General features: G+C 49.1%; 1 protein-coding gene across 2 annotated transcripts in view; it reads left to right on the forward strand.

Moving 5' to 3' along the window:
• Positions 1 to 18,660, forward strand: part of LOC115475752 (multidrug resistance-associated protein 6-like) — a 104,860-nt gene that overhangs the window by 43,035 nt on the left and 43,165 nt on the right. For both annotated transcript variants that reach the window (XM_030211716.1, XM_030211717.1), the window contains 5 exons: positions 812 to 899; positions 2,588 to 2,657; positions 4,679 to 4,805; positions 8,399 to 8,575; positions 10,270 to 10,437. In XM_030211716.1, the coding sequence (XP_030067576.1) occupies positions 812 to 899; positions 2,588 to 2,657; positions 4,679 to 4,805; positions 8,399 to 8,575; positions 10,270 to 10,437 (630 nt within the window). The remainder of the gene's footprint in view (positions 1 to 811; positions 900 to 2,587; positions 2,658 to 4,678; positions 4,806 to 8,398; positions 8,576 to 10,269; positions 10,438 to 18,660) is intronic.

Here is an 18,660-nt window from a genome sequence, read left to right on the forward strand (position 1 = left end):
AGAAAAATGTGGTTTTTCTTCTTTTGTTGATAGCTCTATAAATATTTCAACTACCTTAACTGTGAAATAGTGAAAATCTAATGACAAAGGGCACTTTTTGCATTCTTTTCCTTTGTCTGCAATTGTTTTCACTTGTTCTCATATATAGACCATCCTTAAAGAGCTCTAACTGGTCCAGAGGCCAACCGAATTTCGGTTTCAGTATGGCACCAAAAGTAGCCTAAAATACTTTTTCTACCCATTTTCGGCAGAAAGGTTATTTAAATTTTTGGCCATGTTTTTGATTTTGGCTGAAAATGGCCATGGGCCCGATATTCAGCCGGCGACGGGCAGTGCTTTTTCTCTCTGTTGCCAGCATTAAACCCACTGTGAAGTCCAAAAAAAGTCTATATTCAAACTAGTCCCCACGTGGCCACATTTCGCCAATAAGGGTGCATCAGGGGTAAACATAAACAACTGTTAACAAAATACAAATAAATAAAACATATCAATATAAAATTGCAAGATCAAAAATGGGCAACTAAACCCCCTTATTTTCTAACTCCTCTTACTCTCTTACCTATCTATATGTTCCATCTTTGCTTATACCCTATGCTATCTATGAAAATGTTTTATTATGTATTGTGTTGAGTAGTATTCTATGCCATACTTTGTATTGGTATTTGAATAATTTTACTGCTGTAATTGTCTTTTGCTTATATTTGATTTATTCCTACTGTACACCATCTTGAGTAAATTCCTTCAAAAGGCGGTAAATAAATCCTAATAAATAAAAAAAAATTAATTGTTCTACATTTTCTTGGTATCGCAGGCAAAAGTTTCCTTAAATCGCTTAGCAACATTCTTTGGCCTTGAAGAAATGGACCCTGACTGCGTAGACAAATGTACCATAACCAGCTGTAAGTACTTAGATCTTGCGGGCTTTATAATCCAAAGAGTTTAGTCTTGGCTAAAGCACAGGGAAAATCATTGAGGGGAGCCCTTTTCATATAACCTGACTGGTTACAAAATACACTGGTACTTTTACCATGCACACTTAAAGTTGATTTTCCAGGAAACTTTTCTTTCAAAATGAATCAGGGCACAGTGTGTATTATAAAAGCATCTGGGTACCCGGGCATGCAGTCAAACAGGGATAAAATAGCATGCATTCATTTGAAAATCAAATGTATGTGACCTGGCTTTCTCCTCACTGGACCAGGTGGCAAATAGTGGGTTAAAAAATCTAGAAAGTGGGAGTAGTGTGGGGCTCCAAAGAATGTGGCTCTTGAGTTAGAATGGCCATTGTGAAAACAGCATATACCTGCTTTTGATACAGGCAATGGCTCCTGATGCAGGCATTGTGCTGAAACACAGCCATGTCGGGTCAGCCATTAAATAAAGTCTTCATGTCACCATCTGTTTGGCCACCTCCGCTTTGTGGTTTCTTTTGTATGGCCTGTGGAGTTTTCTTCTTCTCTTTGTTTGGTCATACTCCTCACTTGGAACACCTCTCTTTTACCTTGCTAGAAGTACATGCTATGGAAGTCCTTATGAACAGGGCAAACATTTTCAGTTCATTCAGGCCGTTTACCAGTTTTCAGATTTTTTTTGTTGGTTCATTTTACACATTTGTTTTAATAAACAGTTTTTACTGTGTGTTAGAACTTTTTTAATATAGATTATTGAATGCACATTAATTCGTAGGTCAATGTGCATTAACTCAATTTTGCATGCAGAAACTTTTTAAGGCTCACTAATGTGCCAAATGTGCCCTAATAAAGACACAGCCGTAATGGACTACATTCTATATACGACGCCTAAAAAAATTAGCACCAAAATGAAATATGCCTAGGCGTACTTTATAGAATAAGCCTAAATTTCCACTTGGGTCATAGAATACGCTAAGCGCCCATTCGTGTGACTAAATTTAATCGCAGGCAGTTACGCCAAGTAAAGCTTGGTATAAATGCCAACACCTAAATTATGCACAGACCGAGTGTGTTCTATAACCATGTGCATAAATTTTAGAAATGCCCATGACCTGCCCATTCCATGTCCATGGCCACGCCCCCTTTTCAACTATGCAACTTAGAATTTATGCGCATCACGTTATAGAATACGCTTAGACAGTTATGTGCATAAATTCTAATTAATGCCAATTAGTGTCAATAGTTGCTTAAGTGGCAGTTATTAGCGCTGACAGGCTTGTTAACTAATTAAGTTGTGTGCGCAAATCCAGAATACAACTGGATTGGCAAACGCAACATAAGTCGTGCTATATAGAATCCCAAGGAATGTGCACAATTAATTTGACAAAGGAAAGTAATTTCCAAGAGGCCAGTTTACCCAGATAAATCACCCTTTACCTGGGTAAATGGCTTTCAAAATATCACCTTTGAAGGGATTGGTCAAAGTTTACTCTAGTGCTGTACCAGTGTAAAAATTGCTACCGATTTCTCAGTGAGAGTGTGGAACTGTGACATACCAAGCCCATACCCTGTAACAGATAGCATATATAGTACCCATGGATAATACTGAATATATATGTAGCATCTCCATTGAAAGCATATATTGAAAGACCTCTAATTGCTTGCTATCTTCATAGACCAAGAATGCATCCATGTCAAGAATGGAACATTTACCTGGTCCAAAGACAGTTCTCCATGCCTTAAAAGGTACATCACACCCTTTCCTGTTGTCTTTAAATCTAATCCAGCAAACAGAATGGGTAAAAGTCATATGGCTAACAAGTGTTTGTAGTTGGAAAATATGGGGAGTACTACAGTCCTTTCCTCCTTTCTTGAAAACTTGAATCTTTGAGGTTTGTTACCTGACTGTCAATGTCATACCTGTCCAACTTATATGCTGGTTTTAAAAAGAATATTTTTTCATGGACTGACATTGCTTTTATTCTTTCTAGAAGAGACAGGGTTAGGGTTGCAAATTGGCTCCATTTTTTCAGGGCAGATCAATTCAGGCCTTTCTTCTTTTACCCCCATTGTGTGCATGAATTTGTAATTCTAATTTTCTTGGGTGAATCAATAGGACCATCAGACTGCAAGGCCCTGCGTGCAGTAGGATAAAACCAGGAGCAGATTGATCTGTGTTGAAAATCTGGAGTCATTTGCATGCTTCTCTCAGGGTCACCCAAATCGGCATAATCAAAAGCCGATTTTGGGTGTCCCCCTACTGCTTCCCGTCGTGGGGATGACCGAAGTTCCAGGGGGTGTGTCGGAGGTGTTGCGAAGGTGGGACTGGGGCGTGCCTAACAGATGGGCATCCTTGAGCGATAATGGAAAAAAGAAGGGCGTCCCTGAGGAGCACTTGGACGACTTTACTTGGTCCATTTTTTCTTACAACCAAGCCTCAAAAAGGTGCCCGAACTGACCAGATGACCACCGGAGGGAATTGGGGATGAGCTCCCCTGACTCCCCCAGTGGTCACTAACCCCCTCCCAGCTCATTTGTATGTGATTTCCTTCATGCGTGCCTGTTCCTTTCCGAATCGCTAAGGGATCGGTAAGGGAAGGGCTTTTTCCGTTCAGTTAGTGCATCTGGCTGAAGGTAAGGGAGCTATGTACCTGGGAGCAATTTGTGAAGTCCACTGCAGTGCCCCCTAGGGTGCCTGGTTGGTGTCCTGGCATGTCAGAGGGACCAGTGCACTACAAATGCTGGCTCCTCCCACAATCAATGGCTTGGATTTGGTCGTTTCTGAGATGGGTGTCCTCGCTTTCCATTATCGCTGAAAATCAGAAATGACTAAGTCCTGGGGACAACCATCTCTGCTGGGGACGACCATCTCTAAGGTTGACCTAAATTTGCTGATTTGGGCATCCCTGACTGTATTATCGAGACGAAAGATGGACGCCCATCTTGTTTCGAAAATAAAGGTTTCCCCGCCCCTTGCTGGAGCCATCCTGCGAGGATGTCCCCAGGAAATCTTGGGCGTCCCTTTCGATTATGCCCCTCTTGGTCATCTTATGCAACACAAACACAACATAACTGGGGTATAAGACCACAATAACTAGCACAAACAGGTTTACATCAATGCAATTGTTTTTACTTATTGGTACCTGCAGTAAAAATGCATTATTTCTCTCCAAGGAAATGCCCAATCTCAGGATCCAGAGAAAAAATGTTTTCAAAGAAGAACGAATCAACTTTATGGTGTGCCAAATGGTTTAAAAAACAATTATAGCATTCTTTTCTGAAGATAATATAATGAGGGTAATTTCATAAGGGGTCAATACTTTAAATGGTAAAGTACACTCCCACTTTGGTGGAATTTTAATCAGTTACATAGGGATGTTGCTACATCCATGCACAAGTGACCTCTTATTAAACACTAATTGGTGAAAAGTACACACTTTGAAATGATGGTGCTGGGGTGGAAGAGGGGTGGAACTTGGGCAGAGTCCACAAGTATGCACATAGATAATAAAATGCTATAATTTAGACTATTTGAAAAATATTGAATAGACCAGCTCTAGGGCAGCTATAAATGTTCACACTTGTTACTTATCCTAATACTGCATAAATACAAGTGGGCAGCTATTTGTCTTTATTAAATAGCTTTAACGTAAGTGTCCTGTTATAGAATTACTTCCAGTATGGATATTTTCCTCAAGACATTGTTGAAATTATAGACAGATTCACCTCACCAGATTTACACTAAACCTCAGGCCATGTTGTTGCAGCATCAATCTATTGGTCCCAAAAGACTGTTTACTCGCTGTAGTTGGCCAGGTAGGAGCTGGGAAATCATCTTTGCTGTCGTCATTAATTGGTGAGCTGGAGAAGTTGGATGGATATGTATCTGTTAAGGTAATCTTTTTTTCCACTTCTTTAAAATGTGAATAGGATTATATTGGACTAAATGTTTGTACCTTTACAGCTTGATTGGTTCAGCGCCATGGGGATCAGAAGTCCTATGTTGTTATAAGTACATAAGTACATAAGTATTGCCATACTGGGAAAGACCAAAGGTCCATTGAGCCCAGAATCCTGTTTCCAACAGTGGTCAATCCAGGTCACAAATACCCGGCAAGATCCGAAAAATGTACAAAACATTTTATACTGCTTATCCCAGAAATAGTGGATTTTCCCCAAGTCCATTTAATAACGGTCTATGGACTTTTCCTTTAGGAAGCCGTCCAAACCTTTTTTAAACTCTGCTAAGCTAACTGTCTTTACCACATTCTCTGGCAACGAATTCCAGAGTTTAATTAAACATTGAGTGAAGAAAGCTTTTCTCCAATTTGTTTTAAATTTACTACATTGTAGCTTCATTGCATGCCCCCTAGTCCTAGTATTTTTGGAAAGCGTGAACAGACGCTTCACATCTACCCATTCAACTCCACTCATTACTTTATAGACCTCTATAATATCTCCCCTCAGCCGCCTCAGTATTCTGTGCATCTGACCAGCGATGATCCTGCAAGCACAACATTTATTGACCAGACAAAAATCAGAGACTTTGATGTATTTTTAGGTGTAAAATATTTTCTTGTGGAGTTAAATCATTTTCACTGAAGCAGCTGCTCCCTCTGCTTCAGTGGTGGTTATGCTCATGGCTACTTAAACATAAGAGATACAGCAGGGTCCACATGAGGATTACTCTATAAACTGGACACCAGCAGGTGTCAAATACACCTGCTAGGAGTCCTCAAATCTGGTCCCACAACCCAGAGAGGTTTACAAGATTTCTATAATGAATATTCATACAGTAAATTTGCATACAATGGAGGTAGTACGTACAAATAGATTTCATGCATATCCATTGTAGAAATCCTGAAAGCCAGGTTGGTCCTCAAGGACCAGATTTGGAGTCCTCTACGGGGTGATATGGGTGCCCTTGCTAAGTGTTGTGCTCTGCTTGATGTTATCAATCAGCACCAAGGCCATGAAGCAAAATAAACCAATTTTATGAATACACTAGTAAAAAAGGCCTGTTTCTGCCTGTGATGAAACGGCGCTAGCGGGCACGGGAGTCCCTTCCCCTCCCCTTACGCTAGTCTCACTGGTGGTCTAGAGGTACCTGTTCGGTTGGGGCAGGAAAGAAAGAGCCCCCTCTTTCCTGGCCATAGCGGTGCTGCTAGCTGCCTTGCTGCATCGTGTGGGAGTCCGGCTCTCGGCGTTTCAAAATGGCCGCCGAAGTCTCGCGAGGCAGCTTCAACTCTCGGCGGCCATTTTGAATCACCGAGAGCCGGACTCAGACACGATGCAGCCGGGCAGCTAGCAGCAGCGCTCCGGGCAGGAAAGCGGGGGTTCCTTCGGTCCTGCCCGAGCGAACAGGTACCGCTAGACCACCAGGGATAGTGGCGTAAGGGGAGGGGAGGTGACAGGGGGGAGGGAAGGTGATGCGGGGAAGAGTGTGCTACTGGGGGCGGGGCGGTACCTTGAAAGGGGCGGGGCGATGGGGCGGAAGGGGCCAGGATGATGGGCACGGCGGCGGCGGCTGGGATTTCTTGGAAGGGGAGGAGTAGTGAAACACGCTCCGCGTGTTTTCCTACTGCTCCCCTTGCGTTCATTTGCCTTGTTTTCTTGTTCCGCTCTCGACGTCATCACGTGTGACGCGAGGGCGGGGCATGAAGACATGGTGAGTGTTGTGGCTTCACCACCATGAACTTACGAACCGGTGTGTGAGTGCCTGCAGTGAAGTCAGTGTCCTCAGAACGTTGAGGGTGCGTTTTATTACAGTAGATAAGTAAATTTGTCTTTACCTTTCAGTGCTCTGGGGGAAAGTTATCAATGTGAACTACCATGTAAAATCATGTCTTAATGGTAGAAGACATGTTATTTTACTGTTAATCTCAGTCATTAGTAACTATGGAGCTCTTTTACTAAAGGGTATTAGAATCTGGGTTTAGCACATCTTAACACAGGATTTTCCCGTGTTCTAAGCCCAGATTCAACGCAGCACAATTTAAGGCATTTTCAATATTTTTTTCAGGTCATGCACTAATGTGCTAATCTCAGATTCTAATGTCCTTTAGTAAAAGGGTCCCTTAGTAATAAATAACTAGGGCTGTTCAATTAATGCATTTTAATCACGTTAAAAGTTTTAACTTGCGCTAATAATTTTACCTCGATTAATTGCATCATGCTGCTGTCTCCTACCACTGCCACCTCCCTCCCCGGTGCTGCTGCAGCATGTTCGCTCCTACCCGCCACCGTGCACTGGCAGCCTTTTCTCTCCTGCTCTCTGGCATCTCATTCCGCCTGCCCGCCACCCTCCAAACCTGCCTTGTACACACAGCAGCTTAAGCGCACGCTGCTCCACTCCTCTCTGTAACCGGAGCCCTCCCTCTCTAGCGTCCCGCCTTCTCTGATGAAACTTCCTGTTTCCTGCTGCAGGAGTCTGACGCTAGAGAGAAGAGAGGAGATGGTGCCCACGGGGTGGGAGGAGAGACCGGAGGATATGGTGCCCATAGAAGGGAGGAGAGGAGAGACAGGAGGAGAGAGGAGATGGTGCGCTTGGGTGAAGGCAGGGCCGTGCCGATGCGGTAAGTGGGGTAAGCACCGCAGGAGGGCGCCCACCTCTGGAGGGCGCCGCCGCAGTGCTTACCCTCGCCCCGCGCCGCCGAGGCCTTTAAATCTTTTACTTGCAGTCGCAGCAGCGTCTGTGAAAACGGAGCGCTGCCGACGTCTCCCTTCCCTTGCACTCGTTGGTTCCCTCAGTGTCCCGCCTTCTTCTGACGTCAGACGAAGACGAACACTGAGGGAACCAAGAGCGCGAAGGGAAGGGAGACGTCGGCAGCGCTCCGCTTTCACAGACGCTGCTTCGACTGCAAGTAAAAGATTTAAAGGCCCCCAGGGCGCGCAGCGATCATCTTCAAGGGGGGGGAAGAGGGGCGCGCGCCAACTGTTCTTCTGCGGGGGGGGGCGCCAACAGTTCGTCTGCGGGGGGGCGGCATAGACCCTTGGCACGGGCCTGGGTGAAGGGGAAGGGAAGAGGTAGAAACAAGACAGATATAAGGAGAAATAAAAATGGCAGAAAGTTGAATGTGAAAGATGTTATAGGGGAAGAAGTGAAGAAGAGAGGAAGAGAGAAAAGTAAGGAGAGAGTTCAGAGCACAGACAGAGGAACAGAACCAGAGACAGGGAATAAGATGATTAGAAAAATAAAATCACCGGACAACAAAGGAAAGAAAACGGATTTTATTTCAGTTTAGTAACTGAAGTACAATATGTTAGTTTTGAGAATTGACATCTGCAGTCTATATTTTGCACTATACAGGTGAAAATGTGAGGGGGGACACTTATGCGATTAATCATGCAGTTTCAAATTGTAAGCACGATCGATCAAGCAATTAAACATCAGTGAACATCCCTATAAATAAACAATCCCCCTCAGATTTATAGATTCAATTGCTCAGTTTTTAGCATTGTCGTATGAAATCCTCCATCTCTTACAGGGATCTGTGGCATATATTCCCCAGCAAGCTTGGATACAAAATGCCACTGTGAAAAGCAACATTACCTTTGGTCAGGAGCTGGATGAGAGCTGGTATAATCGAGTGATAGAAGCATGTGCACTGCAACCAGACCTTGAGGTCTTACCAGCTGGAAGTAACACGGAGATAGGAGACAAGGTTGTAATTCCAATTTCAAGTTTTTGGTTACCAAGGGGGAGATGCATCAACCAAACGTTAAAAAATCTAAATCGTAAAAGTGCTTAACGAATTTGAAACAACGAAGAATGCACAAAAAAAAACAGCTCAGAAATGTTCGGTGCGGTACTGAAAAGTACAATGTATCATACGTTCGTAATCCCCGTCGGTAATTGGCCCCTTAAGCATGTGCAGAGCAGCCAAGCGTTATGCTGGCTGCTCTGCGCATGCCACAAACAGTCAAAACAAAAAAAACACGTGGCTCCCAAAATAAAAATAAAAAAAGGATCGGGAGGGGGCAAAGGCGCTCGTCAGGAGCGTCCTGTATGGACGGCCTTGCCCCCCCCCCACCCCGCCCGAGGTCGCCGCTGCTCCCCGCTTCCCCCTGCATTATAAATTAAAAATCAAAACAAAAATCAGCAGCCCCGGCCGGCCCCCCTCCCTTCCTCTCTACTCTTTCGCCTCACAGCTCCGCCTCCCGACATCCTCCGCTCTGTGCCCTGCCCCCTCCGCCTCCTCCTGGGGTCGTCACCGCCATTCCCCCCCTCCACTGGGCCCCCTCCCTCTTACCGGCCCGTGCAGCGCTGTGTGAAGGCGCTGCACGGGCAAGAAGAACAGCTGATGCCTCTGTCTGTGCCCAGTCTTCCTTCGCGTCTCTCTCCTCTTGGGCCCGCCCCCGTCGGACGTAAGTAACCAACGTAGGTCCTGAGTCCAAAATGGGGGGCTCTCCCAGCACATTTTGGAGGACTGCCTTAGTGTTAATGCAGAGTAATTTCTGGTATCACGTGTTAACATCACCAACATGGAATGTAGTTGGCTACACCTAAGAAGGTGTAACTAACTGATTTTTCTTATCTTCCATGCTTAACACATGGTAACAACTCTGTGTTAATTACAGGGCCTAGTCCCTGCCTTTTAAAAACCCCAAGAGGTTGCCCTCTGCATTCGCTAACTGCTGCAATAAACACCTACCCCCCAGATTCTATATAGCATATAGCGCACCAGGAGATCCACGCTGAAATCCAAGCATATTCTATAACAATGCGTGTAACTTAATTGACTTAAGCTAATCAGCGTTGATCGCAGCTCTTAACAATCAATAATGAGCACTAATTGGCAATAATTAGAATTTATGCACACCTCGCTAAATGCATTCTATAATGCAGTGCGCCTAAATTCTAACATGCGCAGGCAAAAAAAAGGCATGGTTATGGTTGGGGAAGTGGGCATTTCATGGGCATTCTGAAATTTACGCGCCCAGTGTTCCTAAATCTATGCACTGGGATTCACGCCACGTTTTCGTTGGTGTAAATGGATGCATGTAGTTTTAGGTGCTGAGATATCAACTAAGTGTATTCTATATACTGCGCCTAAATCTAGGCACCGCTTATAGAATACACTTAGCTGGCGTTGATTTCCACGCCGATTTTTTTAGGCACCATATATAGAATCTTCCCCCTAATGCTTAATATGGTGAATACACTAGTGTAAGATAATGCCTGCATTAAACAGCTAATGCAGCATAAAAACTAAGGGTCTGAATGTCTGATGATTACTTCAATTTGAATTATACCATAAGATAACAACCAAAAATAAAAACGAACAAAGGTCTTAAAGAGCAACTGGAAAGAGAACAGATACTTAACGTCATTACAGTTCTTGAAATATTTCCATAGGGTATAAACTTATCTGGAGGACAGAAACAAAGACTTTGCCTTGCTCGAGCTGTTTATAAGAAAGCCTCTGTTTACCTTCTGGACGATCCACTCTCTGCAGTAGATTCCAATGTAGGACAGCATATATTTGAGAATATCATTGGACCAAATGGTTTGCTCAAGGACAAGGTATGTATTGTTGCGTTACACTTTCCTGCCTTCGTAGTCTCCCAATAAGGGTCAGCAGTACTCACCAAAATGCATAAAGGTCATAGACCAACATTCGTACATAGTAACATACATAGTAAATGAAGGCAGATAAAGACCTGTACGGTCCATCCAGTCTGCCCAACAAGATAAACTCATTTTACATGGTATGTGATACTTTATTTGTATACCCGAATTTAATTCACCATATTATATAAGAACGTAAGAATAGCTATACTGGGTCAGACTGAAGGTCCATCTAGCCCAGTATCCTGCTTCCAGCAGTGGCCAATCCAGGTCACAAGTACCTGGCAGAATCCAAAAAGTAGCAACATTCCATGCTACCAATCCCAGAGACGGCAGTGGCTTCCCCATTTCTAGCTCAATAGCAGACTATGCACTTTTCCTCCAGAAACTTGTCCAAACCTTTTTAAAACCCAGATGTGCTAACTGCTGTTACCACATCCTCTGTTAATAAGTTGGCTTGGTTGAAGGAAAAAAAATATTTTCCTATGTGTTTTAAATGTTACTATATAATTTCATGGAGTCTTTGTACTTTTTGAAAGAGTAAACAATTGATTCACGTTTACCCATTCTACTCCACTCATTATTTTGTAGATTTTTATCTTATCCTCCCTCTGTCATCTCTTCTCCAAGCTGAAGACCCCTAACCTCTTTAGCCTTTCCTCACAACACTATCAGTTCTAATAAAATAGAAAGCTAGAGAAGATCACAGAACAAAGTGGAAACCTCCTTTATTATGTCAAAATTTGAAATATTTTAAACATGAAGACACTGATACTCAAAGGCACTGCTAACCAAATAAGTGCCGATGAAAGGGATATTCTGTGATACTAACCAGGTGGTGCCTCTGTTTATGTCCTCGGACCACCTTGGCACTATCTGGACAGTGCCAGGGCAGTCCATGGGTGGAACCAGGGGCGTAGCCAGACTTTGTGGGGGGAGGGGGGTCTAGAGCCCGAGGTGAGGGGGCACATTTTAGCCCCCCCTGGTGCTGCCGACCCCCCCCCCCCCCCGCCGCCACCACCAACTTTGACCCCCCCCTGCTGGCGACCCTCTCAACCCCTCCTCCCACCGCCAACCCTCCCCCACCATCACCAGGACATCAGACTCACAGAAACAGAACGAAGCCTTGCACTGGAAGAAGAGGACCTCGGCTGGCAGGGGTTGGGGTCCCCCGCCAGCAAAGGTAGCCAATGGCGATGGTGGGAGGGGGAGGTCAAGAGGATCATCGGCAGGGGAGTCCAGGGACAAATCTACGGGGACCCAGGCCCACTGGGTGGAACTCGGGCAAAACTAGAGGTTATCTAGTTAGTGACCATATTCAGATCTCTGTCCTATCTTTGGGGTCCTTTTACTAAGATGCGCTGAAACATGACCTGTGGTAGTGTAGGCATAGCTGCCGACAGGGGGGGGGGGGGGCAAGGGGGACAAAATTCCCCAGGCCCGGTGCCACAGTCCCACCCACCCTCCGTTGTGGACCATCTGCCCCCTGCATTGAAATCGCAGTTTCACCTCTGTGAAAGCAGAGCTGCAGACAGCAGAACGCCTCCCTTCGGCCCTTCTTCCATCCCTGTATCCTGCCCTCGTCTGACGTAACTTCCACGAGGGCGGGACATAAGGAGGGAAGGAGGGCCAAAGGGAGGCGTTCTGCTGCCTGCAGCGCTGCTTTCACGGAGGTGAGACTGCGATTTCAATGCAGGGGGCCCAGCCCGGTGGCGGACGGAGGGGGGGAGCAGCGGTGGCGGTGACCTCGGGGGGGTAAAGGGGGGGAGCACTGGCAGCGACCTCGGGGGGTGGAGGGGGAGAACAGTGGCTGCGGCGATCTCAGGGGGGGAGCGGTGGCGACAGGGGGTGGAGGGGGGAGCGGCGGCGGTGACCTCGGGGGGGGCAGGGCAGCGAGGGTGGCAGGGGTGGGGCCCCGGGGGTGGCCTTGCCCCAGACCCGGCCCAGTCTCTCAGTGGCCCTAAGTGTAGGTGCATATTTTGGCTGCGCACAGGATTATTTTTCAGCACACCTGTAGAAAATGCCTTTTCTTTTTTTTTTGCCCGAAAATGGACGTGCGGCAAAATTTAAATTGGTGCGTGTCCATTTTGGGTCTGAGACCTTACCACCAGCCGTTGACTTAGTGGTAAGGTCTCTCGTGTTAACAGGGCAGTAACAGTCAGTATGCGTCCAAATGCCGATTACAGCCTGCGTGCCAGAAAATAAAAATATTTCCTGATTGTGTATCGGACGCGCGTCAAAAATGAAATTACCGCCCAGGCCATGCGGTAACTCAGAATTGGTGTACGTTGGACATGCATAGGCGCTTATGTGGCTTAGTAAAAAGACCCCCTTTATCTGGTTAACAATCTGGATTTGCCTGCTCACTTCTGGGTTGGTGCTGAAACTGGTTATTCACTGTCCACTGATATCTAGGTGCTGGAGATGAATATCTGGTTTCATTTTAAGCACAGTAGATGGTATTTTATTAACCACTGACTCGTCAAAGTTAAAAATTGGGCTGAAAGATCACAAATTCTGCAATATATACATAGTAAATATAGTAAATGACAGCAGATAAAGACCTGTACGGTCCATCCAGTCTGCTGAGGAGGAAGGAGGTGTTTTAGAGAGCTCTGCTGACTTCCAGTGGAAAGGGAGTGAGACCTAGCTCCCTCCCCAAAGATGAGGAGGGTCCCTGGGGAGAAGGCCTCAGGAAAGTCCCAGGCTGTGGGGCCTCCTGGGGCCCGGGACCAGAAGGCCGAAAGGAGTGGTTCTCTCCCTGGTTTGACTACCGGGAGAAGGGAAAGGAGTCCAGTGGACCGAAGGGAGAAGCAGCCCGGTGGAGGCCACAAGAGCATTTCCCCCTCCATGGCCCAGCTTGCGGAAGGTAAGCGAGAAGACAGTGGAGGGGGGAGGAAAATAGTACAGGCCCCAGAAGGGCGCTTCCAAGGAAGGGAGAAGGAAGAGGCGATGGAAGTTTGCCAGAAGCCTTTGCTGGAGGCAGATGAGAGTGAGAGTGAGGAGAGTGGATCGTCAGATGAGGAGTTCCTTGAAGTGAGCTATGACCCTGATGATCCAGCAAGTAGTGTGGTAAATATTGTAAGACGAATTAAGCTGGTGGAAAAAGAAGTAGTGGAGCTAGGAAAACGTCTGAAAATGGCAAGAACTATGTGTAAATTTGCCCCAGCGGAGCACAGACAAATGTATGTTAAAGAGGAAGCCCGGATATCGAAGTTGTTGGGGAAAAAAGAACACTTGTTGAACTGTTTAAAAAAGGGCTCTGTGAATCCTTTGAGGGAGCTCTATGTTAACCGAGAAAGGATGGCTTCTATACCACAGTCTGGGGGTTCAGAAACACTACAGTTGCAGCAAGCTTCAGTGTCTTCAGCAGCATTAGAATCTAAAGAGTTGTCTGGGTTCAGAGGTGACCCCACTTTAAAATACATGAGACAGTTGGCAACACAGTCCAGAGCACTTACCCCGCAGCCAGAGGATAAGGAGGCAGCGGCAGGACATGGCTCTGAGGTGGGGGCTGGAGCGGAGATCCTACCTGTGGAGGGGAGGACAGAACTCAGTACATTGTCAAAACTCCAGATAATGGAGGCAGCAGAGGGAGACGCAGGTAGCAGCCTGTTTTCTACAGAGGTGGTGGTCGAAGTCTCAGAGGGCTTACCTGCAGTTGTGCAAACAGCAGAGACAGTTGCCGTGAAGGAGGCCCTGTTGGAAAAGGGTCAGCAGAGGCAGACTCCGGTATTTTTGGCCGGGTCTGCAATGACTGAAGTGGAAACCGAAGCAGCATGGCATCTGGAGAAGCCCCGCCCACGAAGTCCGGGAGCAGGGAGGTCTTCCCTGAGCATGGAGTAGCTGGCGGTTTACAGGAGAGGGGTCGGAGAGAGAGGAATAGGAGTGGGCAGCAGCTGGGAGCTCATTTGACCAGCTGTCCATTACAAGAGGTGAAATCGGGGGGTGCTAACAGCCAGCCTGTGGCGGTATCAGGAACAGACAAGCCATGCCCCCGGGAAGCGCCAGCCATTGGGAGAACGCAGGACGGACTGCACCAGAAGCAAGGGGGAAGTAACCCGATTGTTGAGAGACTGTCGTTGAATAGAGAAGTGGACATGGCAAGTCCAACAGATGTGCAGCGGGTGGTGGAGCGGACCTGCCAGCAGGACGGCTGGGAGCGAGGAGCCAAGGGGAGCGGCGGAGTTCCGGAGGCTTCGCCCCTGGTGCCGGAGGTTGGAGGGAGTTCAGGGGCGGAGCGAGCAGGGAGTCTGGTATCGCCAGCTGCAGACCTGACTGGACAGGAGCCAGAGTATCGCCAGGAGACAGAGGAGAGGAGGCGATTAGCCCAGAGGCTGGAGCCTGCAGTGGCAGGGACGAGCAGGGACGTTCCAGGAAGTGGAGATGGGCAGGACAATCAGTTGGAGGCAGCCCAAGCAGCAGAACTGACTATGGACGTTGCTGGATGTTTGTCTGAGAGGGAAGGGGACGGGGGACAGCGGGAGGGGGAGGGGGCTGTGGAGATTGAGGAAGGGAGAGGGATGAGGGGAGGGGCAGAGGGACAGAAGGGGGGGGGAGGCAGAGGGAAGGGCTGGAACAAGTGTGGAGGGGGGGCGGTGGGGGCTGGGGTCCCAGTCCTTTGCGGCAGTAGTCAGGGAGGGGGAAGGAAGGAGGGGGGGAGATCGGGTGGTTTTGAGGGCCCAGGGAGGGGTTGGGGGGGAGCGGGGACAGGGGGTGGACAGCTGCCTAAGCGGCGAAATGTGGTACAGCTCAAATGGATAGGGGAGGGGGCAATGCCCTCCAGGGATCGGGTCTTGAGGCTGGTGATGGGGATGGGGTTTATACCCGAGGACTTTTACGCGTGTATACACCCCATCAACATCCCAGAATATGACTTGAGCTTCATGACCCAGAGGGGGATGGAAATATTCTGGGAAAGGTACGAGGGGGTGAGGGGAAAGGGGGAGTGGCGGGACCTCAGGGCCATTCCAATCAGCAAGCCGGACCTGGTGCAGGTCACCCTGCTCGTGAGAAATGAGTCTATCTCTGGGGCAGATTTAGCCTACTGGCTACAGAGGTACGCGGAGCTGAGATCCCCGCTTACAAAGTTACCGGATCCAAGCAGGGTTTGGGCAGGAGGTTGGGGAGCCCTGGTCAAATTGAGACAGGAGAGCCATGTGGTCCAGCACATTCCTTCGGCTGCCTTTATCGGTCGCGACAGGATACTGTGCTTTTACAAGGGGCAGCCGCGGCAGTGCTTCAGATGTGGTTCGTTTAGGCACTTCAGCATGTCATGCCCAGTGGTAAAGTGTGGAAGATGCGGGGATCAGCACGCCACAGAGGACTGCACCGCAATCAGGTGCAACCTCTGCGGCGGGTTAGGCCATGCATATCGGAACTGCCCTAGGGCGGCCCATAACGAGTGGGATATGTGGGGGAAGGGACAGGGAGGGGGGGTAAGGGAGGAGGGGATAGGGCAGGGGGTGATAGGCAGGGAGGGGCAAGGGGGGGAGAAGGAGGGGATGCAGGAGGGGGGGCGGCAGGGGGCTGGGTTAGGAGTGGAGCAGGGGGGAGAGGGGGAGTGGGTACAAGTGCCACAGAGGAAAGGGAAGTTTCGGAGGGGGGGGAAACTAGGGGTGGGCGGGGAGGGGTCGCTGCAGGGGAAGAGGGGGGGGAACAGATTTCAGGTGTTGGAGGAGGAGGAGGAAGATAGGGAGGTTGGGAGGGAGGAGGAAGAACAGGGGGAAGGAGAAGAGGTGGAGTTAATGGAGGAAGAGGGGGCGGCAGGGGGGATTGGAGAGGGCAAACGGAAATATGAGGATGCACTGGAGGAGGGTACTGGTGGTAGGAAGAAGGGCGGGAAGGCTCTGGGGGGAGGGGGAGGGGGGAGGGAGGAGGAAGAGGGAAGGGAGGGAGGGAGGGGAAAGGGGAGTAAGAGGAAAGCTGAGGGGGCTGGGCAGGTGGTGAAGGCCCAAGTGCAAGCTTGGGGGGACAGAGTGGAGCTAGAGGAGGATCTGGAGGACCTGGAGGACTTGGGAGAGGTGGAGGACTCGGAGGAGGAGGTAGGGGGTGGGGGGGGGAGAGGGGAGAGGGAGGGTTCAGGGGGTGGGTCCGGATAGAGCAAAGAAGAAAGGAAGGAAGAAAGGGGGAGGGGGGGTAAGGTGCAGACAGGACGGCTGCGGGGGGGGGGGGGGGGGGATCTGGCAGGGGAGGACGTAGACCGCATAGCAGAGGACCTGCTTCAGGGTAAGAAGGGGGTATCCCAGGAGATAAGGAAAGAAGGTGGGAGTGAGCAGACTCGTGACTCGCAATAAGGATGGCAGGCTTAGTGTTGACATTTGCCACGCTGAATGTGGCCAGCATCGCCTCTCCGAAGAAGCAGGGTTTAGCGTATGACTGGTTCGCGAGGGTCCAAGCAGATTGCTTCCTGCTCCAGGAGACTCGGCTGCGGTCCATTGAGGTGATCAGGCGGGCGAGGCGGGCCTGGAAGTGGGGTCCCTCGGTGTGGGGGTTGGCGGGGGAGAGGTATGGTGGGGTGGGGATCTTATTTAAGTCCCACCGGGTGAATATTCAGCGAGTGGTGGAGCTGGGGGTGGGGAGATGTCTTGTTGTGGATGTGATTTGGGAGGATAGAGCACTGAGGGTGGTGAATGTGTACGGGCCCCAAAGCAAGAAGGAAAGGGTGCTCCTCTTTGGGAAGATCAAGCCCTACCTATACACTTCGCGCCAAGTAGTCTGGGGGGGAGATTTTAACACCATATTGCGGAAAAATGATAGTGGGGGACGATCGGTACAGGTGGGCTATGACGGGGTGAGGCTGGCAGGGATCATGCGGGAGGCGGAGCTGGTAGACGCGCACGTGGCCTTCTGTGAGGAACAGGAGGGGTTCACGTTCTTTCGAGGGCAGTGTAAGAGTAGAATCGATAGATTCCTGGTAAAGAAGGGAGTTTGTCTGGGGGGTCCACGAAACGTGGACGTGGACTTTTCAGACCACCACATGGTCCTCCTTCAGGTGGGGGGGGCGGCAGCGCAGAGGCCAGGGAGGGGGTTATGGCGACTGAATTTAAAGTGGTTAGGTAGCGAGCAGGTGCGGGAGGAGTACCGCCGGTTTTTGGAAGATCAGGTGTCAGTGCAGGGGGCATTTCAGTCATTAGGGGAGTGGTGGGATACAGTGAAAAGACGAACGCGGGGATTCTTTCTCAGACAGGCGAGAAGGGAGGGGAGGGAAAGGACAAAGTTGGGCATGGCGATAAAGAAAAAGAGGGACACACTGATTTCACAAGGGGGGAGGGAGGAAGAAATACATGATCTCCAAGCACTCCTGGAACAGGTACAGTACAACCGCTACACCTCCTTGGTGTACGAGCGGGACTTCGGGAAAATGTGTAGCCCGGACCCCTTCGCATGCTGCCGGGAGCGGAGGGCGCACAGGGTGATGGAGGGGGTGCGGGACGCACAGGGGGTCCTGCAGGACACCAGGGAGGGGATTCTGGGGGCAGTGAGGGACCACTTTGCGGCGTTCCTTTCAGCCCAGCAGATTGATATAGAGCAGATGGAGTGTTATGTGGAAGAAACCCCGGGGATAGGTCACGGGGGACCCCAGCTTCAGGCCCTCTTGAACCCGTGGACAGAACAGGAGGTGGAGGAAGCCATCGGGGCGATCCACAGGAAGACCTCGCCGGGGCCGGATGGGCTAACAACTGAGTTCTACCAGGCCTTTAAGGAGCAGCTGGTGCCGATCCTGGTGAGGGTATGGGGGGCAGCCCAGTTGGAGGGTTCCTTGCCTAGGTCCCTGACAGAGGCGGCTCTTATCCTACTAAGTAAGGGGAAGGACCCGGCGATGCTGGCCAACTGGCGGCCTATAGCACTGCTTAATACAGATCGGAAAATTTTTGCGCGAATGCTATTCCAGAGAATGAGGCAGGTGTCTGGGGATTTGCTGGCAGCCTCACAAGCATGTGGGGTTAAAGGGAGAGGGGTCTTGGAAGCGGCAGCGTGGGTGCGGGAGGGGGTAGAACGCAGTAGAGTGGGAGGGCATGGTAGGCTGTTGGTAACACTCGACCAGGAAAAAGCGTTTGATAGAGTGCAGTGGGGTGTCCTATGGAGCATTTTGGAGCGCTATGGGTTTCCGAAGGGCTGGATAGAGCAATTACAGCTACTTTATCTGCATGCGGGGTGTTTTCCCCTGGTTAACGG

Source organism: Microcaecilia unicolor, chromosome 8 (genome assembly GCF_901765095.1).
Source record: "Microcaecilia unicolor chromosome 8, aMicUni1.1, whole genome shotgun sequence".
Taxonomy (NCBI): domain Eukaryota; kingdom Metazoa; phylum Chordata; class Amphibia; order Gymnophiona; family Siphonopidae; genus Microcaecilia; species Microcaecilia unicolor.